This window comes from Hemibagrus wyckioides, linkage group LG06, assembly GCF_019097595.1.
Source record: "Hemibagrus wyckioides isolate EC202008001 linkage group LG06, SWU_Hwy_1.0, whole genome shotgun sequence".
Taxonomy (NCBI): Eukaryota; Metazoa; Chordata; class Actinopteri; order Siluriformes; family Bagridae; genus Hemibagrus; species Hemibagrus wyckioides.
The window spans coordinates 7,196,315-7,208,710 of NC_080715.1; the positions used below are offsets into that span (position 1 = coordinate 7,196,315).

The window sequence follows — 12,396 nt, forward strand, 5'->3', positions numbered from 1 at the left end:
TGTTGCAGAGATCATATGTCTCTTTATGTCTGCTCCAAACACCAAGAGGCTTCACTGAAGAACTTTTGCAGGACATAAATATGGACCTCCGGCCAATAGACAATGTGTTTAATAATTCCTCTGTATATAAACACCACTAGCTTGGAAACCAGCCACATTTCTGACTATGTACGTGAATGTATCGTTAATTCGTGTTATACCACAGTGCTGCTTAATTCTCAATTCTTATTGGTCAGAATTCTGGCATTGATTCATTTTTACTATATATCCTATATCACAGGTTTATATTAATATTCCAGTATGTGATTCTCCACATAAACAGATTAGAAATGCATATCATTTTTGATTTGGTGACGATTTCTGTAAGCACACTGGCATTTATTCTATTCAACATGAATGGAAGGAGTCTCCAGTTTCAGTGTGCTATGCAACAGTCAGAGGTAAAGCTGTAACTTTAAGATGTCAGACAAGTGAAACGCTTCAGGACAGAGAGCTTTGTGGTTCCTTGGTAACAAACATCTATAGATATTATAACATCTAGGGGTGAGAACAGGAACTAATGTGTGTTGCAGATGTTCCATACTGTTAATAAACTGATAAGTATGTTCAGTTCAATTCAGTTTTATTTGTGCATTGCTTTTAATAATGGATATTGTCTTAGTGCATCTTTCTGTGTCATTCTTTAATCAAGAGAAGAATGTTGTAGAATAAGATGACGTAACACTGTGGGACATGTTGTTAGAGAAAAATAAAGCTAATATAGCTAAAAGTTATTCAAATCATTATTTTTAATATAATAGCACAGCCAAAGTTTTTTTTTTTTTTTAAATACTAATTTAATTACAAATTGTGAATAAAAAACAATTTTAATAATTTTGTTATTGATTTTATTTTTAATAATTAAAAAAAAATCACAGTTTGTATTTTTAATTAATGTTTGCGTGTCTTTTTATTATAAAATGTTTTTAAACCAGTAGAATAAACATGCAGAAAAGACTTCAGAATCGGTCATTAATTCGAGGAAATCATTTACAAAGGATTTTTTTTTCAAAATAGACTTAGTATTGCGAATTATTTTGCACCATTATCATCACATTTTATTATTGCTATGCAGTTTATTGGGGAGGAAAATTACGATAATATATAAAAATATCAGTTGGTTTTATAAACTCTTCTCGGGGCTCAGGCTGATTCATGAGCTACTCAATCCCAATAAACCTCTGCTCTAATCCTCTAACCAGAGCACAATAGGAGGAAAATAAGACTAGCGAGAACTGCTGATACTGAGCGGTTCAGGGAACCTCCTCCTCTGATTCGCTGACACAGACCCATCACAAGCTCCCTGATGCTCTGATTAAACCGGAAAAAGAGCTTGCAGCTTTGCTTTTGCTCACTGGGGTGACGGATAAATCAGAGCGCATGGGAAAGCAAAATCAAGTGCAAGTTAAATGTTTGTACTCGGTTATACAATCAAACCAGGGCTGAGTCATGTGTCAGGCTCTGTTTCAGGATGTTGTGATTCTCTGGGGATTGTTATCACCAGTGCCCAGTGGAGGAAATGATGCGATGAGCTGACAGGAAAAATAAAGTGAGAACAGAAAACAGAGATAAAAGCTTATCTGTTCCACACTGAGTGAAAGTGAAGATACACGAGTCCAAATCTCGTGATATGACCTACTGTATAAAAAATGATGTTCTGATGTACTGAACTACAATATGCTGCACTAGAGAACATTTTTTTAACTTCTTAAACACTTTTCCTATCAGTTGCACTGTAGTAACTGTATAATGTATAGTAATGGGTACTGTAATGGGTATAGTATAGTACTGTATACTGTGTTCATATATTTATGACAGGTCTGTGTTCAGTACACCTCAACACTAGTCTCTGCATACAACTGAATAAAAGGTTAAATCTTCAGAGATATTTATTTAACATAGACAGAAGGTGTAAAACTGACCAGGTGTTTTTAAATAAAATGCTAAATAAACTGTTTAAAGCTGTGATTATGCAAGTGATAACATCTGATTTGTCTTGCATCCATTCAGCAACATTATATAACGACAAGGAGATACTATATGTGGTGTGCTGTGGTAACGGAGAAATAAAACACTGTGGGATGCATCATATTACTGGGAAATCATCAACAGTGTAGTGATAACAGTAACAGCTTCATGTCAGTCTGCATCACCATGGCATTTTTAACGCCCTCAAAGTGTTTTAATTCATTGGTCTGGAAGAGTATAATGTACAGAAAATGACAATTATTCACTTACCATAACACTCCAGTAATAAATGTGCATTACTACTTATTAATCCTAAGCTCACCTCATTTACTTTCCATGCACAGCGCTTCTGTTTTACAGTTTCCTGTTTCCCTCACTGCCACATCCTGTTTGTAGTTCTCACCTGATTACTGCTATTAGTCTCATTATTATGTTGTTAATCAGAGGCACATCGCTGGGTTTGTCTCTGGGGCTTCAAAGTCTTGCATGCTTCATTATTGCAGTCTGAAATATGCTTTCTTAATTTTTAATTCCCCAGTGTCCTGTTTTGTTTTGTTTTTTAAGCCTTAATCGGAAAGTCCTGTGTCCAAAATTGTGTACCTTCCTCCAGCAAAGTGTATTATGGGTATTATGTTCTGGCTACAGAATTTTATTTGCATATTTTATACTGTACACATAATCTTTAAGACAAAAGGAAAAACTATAAAAAATTATGCACTACACAGTGAATAGGGTATGATTGCTTGACTCTGATTGGGCTTTTGAACTCAGGAATACAAATTTACCTGCAGTGACCTTGTCTGACTGTGAATTAAGTACTGTTTAGGATTAATGCATAAAAAATAAGATGCAGGAAGCAAGTTCTTATGAGGGACAATTAAGTTGTTATTATTATTATTTATTTTATTTTTTTTTTAATAATTGTTATTATTAATATTATTATTATTATTATAAATGGACAAGGAAGGGAGCTAAAAAGCAGCTGAAAAAAAGATATTGTATTATTTTGTGCAGGCAATAATTTGCAAGTCAACAAGGAACAACAGTGTATAAATAGTTGAACTAATTAGGAAAAAAAGCAAAAGGTGGAAGGAATGAGCAGACTGCATATGAACAAACAAGGACAGGAAGCTTTGACCATAATTGGACAGCAGAGGTGGAGTCAGAGCAGATTGTGAAAGATTTATAATATTCATTATTGTGGAGTTCTAAGTACGAAGGTAGTTAACCAAGTTGTCTTTAGCACCCAGGTGTTATCCTGAATAATATGTTAATATATTCCTTTAAAAATAATAAACTTAATTTACATAATTTTTCCTTTTAAAACTATCTACTGTAAGTGTTTCCCATATTATGGTCCAGACTTTAATATTATACTACTAAACTATACTATAATTTATACTATAAACTAAACAATAGAAAGCATTAAAACCTCTTTCAGATGTTAAGGAGCAAAAGATTTGGAATGCTGGGTGCCTTAGGAGGTTTTTTGTGCTACCTTCCTCCATGTCTAAAATATGTGCTGGTATAAAAGGCATTGTTAAATCTAGCAGAGAACCAGTGACTTGTTCATGAAGACCAACAGTGACAGCAGCTGAGGGGTTCAGGAGACAGCTGAGAAAGTGTCAGGGCTTGAGGACTTCAGAACGACGGCCCCAGATAGCCTGGCCATCTGTCAAGGCTTCCTGATAAAAAAAAAAAAAAAGAAATTCAAAAAGGCCTGAAGTGTCCCATGCTAAATCACAGGAGGATATTAATAGCCACACACACGGCTCCTAACACAGGTTCCAGGCACCGACAGAGCCATCCCTCATACAATGTCCCACTCACCATGACTAAGCTTTTCCCAAACTGTGAGTGGTAAAAATACCGCGCAATTCTTTACCCCCTATCGCATTTCATTAAGCCTGAATTTAGATTTAGTGTAAACGATAGGACTTTTCTAGCAAGGCCACATGAAGATGTTTAGTTTAAATCTCATTTGATGATGACTTCAGCTCGTCAATAAAGGTGCTCACACCATCAACCAAAGTAAACTGTTTTCATTCGGCTATCCAGCGAGCAGCCAGTAGATGTCAGAGAAGTGTGAGTTAATCAACAGCTCCATTCACTGAGGCAAACAAAGTGTTCATCTAGATCAACTTTAGAATAGTGCAGTTTGGCGAATATCCTGCTCTCCTACATCTAAACTTATAAGAGAAGAGGAAAAGGAAGAAAAAAAACAGACAGTGCTGGAATGCAGAACTGGAGTTCTTTCAATGTGCCAGTTAGCTTTACACTCAAGAGTGCTAATAAGCCCCTCAGTTTCTGATCACAGAATTCTGTTGGTTGCTGATACTGAGCTGTTAAAAATCCTACTAACACTGTTGTTGCTGATGGACTCAATACACCTTAGCACAAGCTTCCTCTATAGTCTCAAAGAAAAATAAAGATTGGTTGAGGTATGGGTTTGCAGAAAATTCCCCAGAAAAGTTTGGGAACCCCTGCCTTATACTGGGTTCAAGGCAAAATTGCACCCTGCAATTCCATACATACAAATCAGGGATGCGGTGGTGGGGGGCCCCTCAACTTGAAATTTCCTGACCTTCTCAACTAATCGTTCCCCTTCTCTACCTTTAGGTGAGTATTTGCTTTAGATCAGTTAATATACAGACACAGTGCTTGGTTAAATCTATAACACTGACCAAACTTATCATCGATCTGAGAAAGTCAACATCAGTCTCATATCATACAACATAAGCTGGCCAGTTTGGTGCTTTCCTGGAATTTCATAAATGTTTTAAGTCCACTAGAACAGAACCAACAGCTTCTTAGGCATTTAACTAAAAATTCAGTTAAAGTAGCATTTTTGAGCTTTTCATGCTCTCATATGGCAAAGATACCTTTTCAAGGAAGAAGCATCCGTGATCCCAACATGAAACATGCCGAGGTGGTTAACGATGTCATTATTGCTTGCAATTTACAACTTAGCAGGCATGAATGCAGCATTAGAACAAAAATCACTTCAGAACTTACCACACCAGCAAGATGTAGAACCTGCACATGGCACACTACAAAGGTTTGCTGGAGATGTGAAGCTATTCTGGGCGAAAAGATCCAAAGAATAGTTGAGCCGCTGAATAAACATTACATTTACAGCATTACAGCAGACGCCTTTATCCAGAGTGACTTACATTTATCTCATTTATACAACTGAGCAGGTAAGGTTAAAGGGCCTTGGTCAAGGGCCCAGTAGTGGCAGCTTGGTGAGATTTGAACTCTATGACCTTTTAGCACGTGTTACACAAGCCTCAAAAACATACATAATATTCAACATTCACTTGAGGCAGCACAAATTCACTTACCTGATCGTTCAGACTTGTTAAGTAGCCAAGCTGTTAGGAAAGTGTGAGAAAACTGAGATGAAACCTACACAGAAAGATTTGTGCACAGGCCCTAACCAGATCTTTAGGACTAAATCCCAGAGCTGTGATGCTTTTTAGGAACTAACACTACCTTAAGATTCTAACTGAAAATGAATAAACTATTCTGATTACATATATGAAACGCCCTAAATAAATGTGCTTCTTTTAAATTTATTTGTTTGTTTGCAAACCCTTTTTGTTTTCACTCTAATCGTAAGCGTCTGTAAAGGATCGCTTACACGATTAGTGCCAGGTTTCCCACTCAGACTGAAAAACCCTAGAGCACGAAAACCCTATGAAACTAGCACAAAATGTCTGACCATGTTCCTTAGTATTGCCATGGCAGTATAGGCCACATCCACCCACTTCTGCATTAAATCTGAATATTAAAACATACACATAGAAAGAAATATAGTACTTGATGCTATAAAAGAAAAAACAAAACCCAAACACAGCAGAGCTCCTGGTTGGTGCAGCAGAAATGTGTTGTAATTTTGGGAGTTTGTCCAAAAGTCATTCAGGGAAGAGAGATGAAATTTGGCACTGGACAGGAAATCAGAATTACACTAGGCAGTCATGGGAGTCCGTAAGGGTAGGTGACACTTTTGGACTCCTCTGCATGTGTTACACTGCCCTGTGATGCAGCTGTTTAAAAAAAATGGGTTTTGGAAGGCTTCAAGTACACCGATCTATTCACTCACCTTGCCGAGTTGCAGCTGTTAGGATAAAAGGAGGAGTTATACTATATGGCAAAATGTTTGCAGACAGCTGACCATCAAACCCATGTGCTTCTTCTCCAAACTGTTGTCACAATGTTGGAAGCACACAATTTGTCAAGAACATCTTTGTATGCTCTAACATTACAATTTCCTTTCACTGGAACCAAGAGGCTCAAACGCTTCTCATGTTCCAGCATGACATTGCTCCTGTGCACAAAGCACAGAGCTCCATGAAGAAATGACGTGGAGGTTAAGGTTGGAGGGGAAGAACTCGAGTGTCCTGCACAGACTCATCCCCACTAAACATCTTTGGGATGAACACCGACTGCCGCCAAGCCCCTCTTCATCCAACATGAGGCTGATTTTACTAATGCTCTTGGGGCTGAAAGGACAAATTCTTATTGCTACAATGCAAAATCTTTAACAAACTCTAGAAAATCTAGTCAGAAAATGGGGTAAAAAACAAAATTTGATGATTTACTATGAAATACATTTAAAAAAAAAAAAAAAAAAAAACACAACAGAACATGAAGATATACAAAATATACAGTACCAGTCAAAAGTTTGGACACACCTTTTAATTCAGTGTTTTTTGTTTAGGGATTTATTTTCTACATTCTAGAACAATACTGGAGATTTCAAAACTATGAAATAACACACATGGACTTCAGTAATCCATATGTAATGACAACAAAAAACAGTCAGTTGTTATTTTAAGGAATAGTTCTTGCAAGAACAGTATTGTCCAGTGCATTTGCAAAACCCATCAAGCACCATGATGAAACTGTCTCACATGAAGACCATCCCAGTAAAGCAAGACCAAAACTGACCTCTGCTGCAGAGGAGAAGTTCATTTAGAGTGACCAGCCTCAGAAATCACCAATTAACAGCACCTCAGATTAGAGGCCTTATGAAGGATTTACAGAGCATCAGTAGCAGACATATCTCAATATCAACTGTTCAGAGGACATTATTGTGGATTTCGGCCGCCTTCAGCATTGTTTTACACTGTAGAAAGAAATAAACATCAGGAAAAACCATGGAATTAGAAGGTGTGTCCAAACTTTTGACTGGTAGTGTATACCTCATGTTTCTCAAAAAATATGGAAAAGTACCGCTGCAATGGATCTGACATCAGTAACTATACATCACATTATAAAACTTTCAAGTTTAATCAGCATTCTGGGATGATAAAATGTTGCTTATGTTTATGTTAAATGTGGTAACAATGGAGTTCTTTAAATGCCTGAGTAGCCAACTGAGAAGTAAAAGCTTACAAAGGGTTTAAAACCATCTGAATGAAATGGTATGATCTGTGGATAGGATAAACACACACTGGAAAAGTAGGTTATGTTAATATTTTCCAGTGAAAAGTAATGTTTGGTATATATATATATATATATATATATATATATATATATATATATATATATATATATATATATATATATATATGTGTATATAAAGAAAAAAGTATTTTTTAGGCACCTACTGTACAGTCACCGGAAGATAGCATGATGGCAAAATGCCAGGAAAAATAAAAGACGGGGAAAAAGACACAGAATCCCAACTCTCTGTAGTCTTTTTTTCTTTGCTTCATTTATTTCCATATGACCCAGATTTTCATAAATTTCCTAGTGATGATTAAAAAACTTTAAAAAACTGCTAAAAGCATTATACAGTTTTAAATGGCAAGTTTAAAAAAACAAAACAAAACAATAAATATGGACTTAATTTTATGATAAACCTTGATGCGCAAGCAGCATACACATTAGACAATTATGAGATGAAACATCATTTTGGTTTCACATTTTATTCATGGAACCGTTTTTCCAACCCGCCTTTTTTTTTTTTTTTTTTTTAAACATATCTTGACAAAGCCCTGTTTTTTTTTTGTGTTCCTTTTAATAAAGAAAGCGGAATGCTGTACAATCGCCACCATGTCCATGATTAAAGGCATGCTGTTGTCTCCCATAACTGTACATCGTACAAACACACTCCCATCTTATCAGATAATGAGACTGTACCTTAGGCAGAATGTGCCTGAATCAAAGACCTTTATCATGTTGGCATAAAAAGTAAAATAAAGTAATATTCTGGATATGTAAGGCAAACAAAAAATAAATCAAAAATACATTGCTTACTTCTTAAACATCTACAGCACCATGTACACACATGGAGCAGAAAGATGGTAGTTTCTGTACATTCTATAGACTTTAGTAGCACCAATAAAAGCTCAGTTTGCCCCTCCAGAGGAGACATGTCAGATAAAGCTTTCTTTTTTTGTTGTTTTTTTTTATTTAGTGTTCTGCTATATATGAATGTAAGCAATGTGACAGGAGTCTACATATGTACTACCTTTAACTGATCCTGGGAGGTTAACATGGCTTGGAAAGGCATATTAGGACATAGTGGCCTGCGAGGTGATTAGAGAATACATTAGCTCTCCTCAGGTCCTTCCTCCAGAGTGGTTTCCTCCTTAAGATGTGTCACGGATTCTTCCTGCAGCCTCTTGTCCTCCACGAGCTTCATCTTGTCGCGGATGTTCTCGGCTGAGGAAGCCATGTCGCTGGGGCTGCCGAAAAACTGCTCGCTCCTGTAAAATAAAATTATTCACACTGAAAATTCCTGAAAGGAACATAAGTGGACACCTGATCATCACAGCTATATTGGAATCTTCTTCAAACTTTTTCCATAAAGCTGAAAGCACAGAAATATCTAGAACATCTTTGTATGCTGTAGTATTATATTTTCACAGCACTGGAACTAAGAGGCTCAAACGTTGTTCCAGCATGACAAAGCTCCTGTGCAAAGTGAGCACCATGAACACAAAGTTTAGCAAAGCTGGAGAACTGGAGTGTCCTGCACAGAGCCCTGACTCTGACTGAACCCCACTGAACATCACTGAGATGAACGGGACCACCAACTGACCACCTCACCATCCTAACATCTGTGTTTGATCTCACTAATGCTCTTGTAGCTGAATGAACACAAATCCCAACAGCCTCGCTTTAACATTTAGTGAAAAACCTTTCCAGAAGAGTGAAGATTATTACAACAATTGCAAAAGCAATGGGAAGCACGAACGGGTGTGAAAATCGGGTGTCCACAAACCTTTGGCCATATAGTGTACATGTACTGTAGTAAAGATATGCACTAGTTTTATTCAAAGAACAATCTCTCACTGGCTCTCACTGGTCGTATGGGTAAACACTTTCTATGTACCAAAGAATAGATTTCTAAACAATATATTTATAGTTACACTTATCAATGTTGAAAGTTTAGTTCCTTTTATTACTATTTAACAATCATTCTCCCACCAGCCTCTTTTCTCTTACTAAGAAACCACAAAGCACAAACTCAACCGTCCTGAAGTCTTTCCTGTCTTAAATTTAGTGCAGTACTGTGACATGACAAGCCGTTGAGGAGTTAAAAACTGCAGTGAAGCTCACAGCAGAAGTCTGGGTGCACTCGAGTGAGTGCATGTGACCTCTGAACTCTTACCCATCAGGAAAGATGACGGGCACAGTGAGGCGGTCGAGCAAAGCCTTCCCCACTGTCTCCACTTCCTCAAACACTTCCACATCCAGCAGCCCGGTCTGGTCCGAGCTGTCTCTCAGAACCTGTTCAGAAAAAAAAAAAGAGAGAGGGAGAGAGGTGGAGAGAGAAAACAAGACAGAACGGTTATTGTGTGAAACATTACAGAGCTCCAGACAGCCGTGCCAGGGACTTTCAGCTTCACTCCTGAAGCCAGAGTGTACTCAGATCCCTGAGAGCAGCATCAATTATTCATATACACACACACACTCAGGCAAACTGTGTAGAGGGTGAGATCACCAAATCACAACCATCCTCCTGCATCACGCAGACTAACATATCCTTCAAAATGTCATCATCTGGCATTTAGAAAGTGAAGTGCACATAGAGGTGCAGAGTTTCCAAGAAATTTAGAACAAAACAGGTGGAAAATTAATTCTATCCGTTTTCAGGTTTAATGGAAAAACAAGTAATGTAGCAGGCATACAGTATGAAAACAGCACAAAAACAAAACATCAAATCCTTACAAAATATAAAACATGCTGCCTGCACTAGCAACAAGTTTCATATTGAAACTCAGAACACACCCAAAATTTTGCAATAAACCTAAAATCTGGACTGGTTTTTAATGACCGTTGGGACATTTCAAGGATTTCATTGCCAATTTGCAGCAGGCAGCTTTCCATTGGAGGGGATTTGTGTGGAAAACGCACTTGGAAACTTTTTCTAACTTAGATGCTGAAAATATTGATATTTTATCATTTAACAAAATCATTTGTTTTTTGTTTAACACTAATGAATAACGGCTGAGAAATGCACACGAATTCTGGCACTAAATTTATCATGTCCTTCTACAGCAAACCAAAGCAAGCAAGATGACTACACTAAGGAGACAATATTCACAATCACATGATCGAAATGAATGGAAGAAACTCATGGACTGCCTCCACCATTACTGAAATCATTTGGACGTGTGAAGTGACAGACAGCTCAGGTGACAACAACCAACCCACAATGTGTGCAACGTTAACACAACCAGGTTATAAAAGAAAGGGGCTGTGGGATCCAGGCATTTTAGGCATCTATTTGCAGTTAAATAATCTCAGGTGCTGCTATTGAGTTCATTTTAAAGACAAAATTTTAAAAAATATTTATTCATTTATTTTTAAGTTATGGTGAAGCTGTAGTTCATTTTGCTCATAATATTAAACCTCTGTTCATAGCCAGTGTTTATTGGTTTAGATTTATACAGGCAGAAATGTAAAGAGAATCCTTTTAGGAATAATTTTTCTTTATTTAAAATTGGTTCTGAGAATCAAACTGAATTGAATCGTGAAGCCAATCAAATATAAATATCAGACGGCTAGTCAGAATCAACCACATTCCCCATCGCAAATTCTGACACCTTTCTATCAGAACCAGCATTAACTTCAGCAGTTTGAGCAACAGTAGCTCGTCTGTTGGATCGGATCACACGGGCCAGCCTTCACTCCCCACGTTCATCAATGAGACTTGGCCGTCCATGACCCTGTCACCGGTTCACCACTGTTCCTTCCTTGGACCACTTTTGATAGATACTGACCACTGCAGACCGGGAACACCCCACAAGAGCTGCAGTTTTGGAGATGCTCTGATCCAGTGTTCTAGCCATCACAATTTGGTCCTTCATCAAACTCATTCAAATCCTTACACTTGTCCATTTTTCCTGCTTCTAACATCAACTTTGAGGACAAAATGTTCACTTGCTGCCTAATATATATATTACTATATAATATATTATTTATTTTATATATATATATATATATATATATATATATATATATATATATATATATATATATATATAATGATGAGGAGATAATCAGAGTTATTCACTTCACCTGTCAGTGCTCATAATGTTATGCCTGATGTGTGTGTGTGTCTGTCTGTCTGCACACACACTGTATCTTCATAATCTTTGGTCTCTCCTTTTCTTTTGAGGCGTCAGCACATAAAATTATGCAAGCCGAGCTCTGCCTTATTTCAGACCATTTTCATCACCACCATCACTGGCATTTAAATTCTGATCTTTTTTCTGGTTGTGAAAGTAGTTAGATGACAAGATTTCTCTCGTCGCACAGTGTGAGCCCGGCTTTAAATTAAACCTGTCTGGCTCTTTCTACATAGTTGTGAATGTATGAGACCGTTTAGCCCACAGTCAGGAAGTGTGAACCCACCCTCTCAGCTGCAACATGGAAGTCTCTGGCTGTCTCCAGGCGGTGCTGGCGCTCGTCTGCGGTGATGGTGAACTGCTTCCACACGCGGTTCAGTCGGGGTAGCGTGTCCCCCGAGGAGCGTGTGGCACAGCGTAGAGACTGGCACAGCACCACAGTGGCCTGCAGGAGCTGCCTGCCGTAGTCATATGTACTCTGTGAACAGATGGAAGAGAGAGTTAAACATGTCACCAACTAAATATTAGAACCATTATTTATTTTAGCTTAAATCTATACACAGAGAAACCCTTCATTTCAGGTAATGGTTAACAAACCTTCCTAAATAGCAACAGTGGCTGGATTAAATGCAAAGACTTTCTTCCGTCGGCATAAATTCAGACTCAAGATTAAGGAACTAATCATCATGTAATCGAACCAAATATTATTCAGGTAAGGCTCAGCATTTAGCATACGTTCAAGTCGACATCCTCTGAATATCCTTTCTGATCTGAAAACATTCAACCTACATGATTCTGA

The 12,396-nt window shown here is 37.5% G+C and overlaps 1 protein-coding gene across 1 annotated transcript in view; it reads right to left on the reverse strand.

Moving 5' to 3' along the window:
• Window positions 1-8,194: 8,194 nt before the first annotated feature.
• The window catches only part of sestd1 (SEC14 and spectrin domains 1), a 49,363-nt gene continuing 45,161 nt past the window's right edge, over window positions 8,195-12,396 (reverse strand). Inside the window, exons 17-19 of the mRNA XM_058392693.1 lie at window positions 11,884-12,075; window positions 9,635-9,753; window positions 8,195-8,726 (exon numbers count right to left, since the gene is read on the reverse strand). Coding sequence (XP_058248676.1) covers window positions 8,570-8,726; window positions 9,635-9,753; window positions 11,884-12,075 — 468 coding nt within the window. The 3' untranslated portion in view covers window positions 8,195-8,569. The remainder of the gene's footprint in view (window positions 8,727-9,634; window positions 9,754-11,883; window positions 12,076-12,396) is intronic.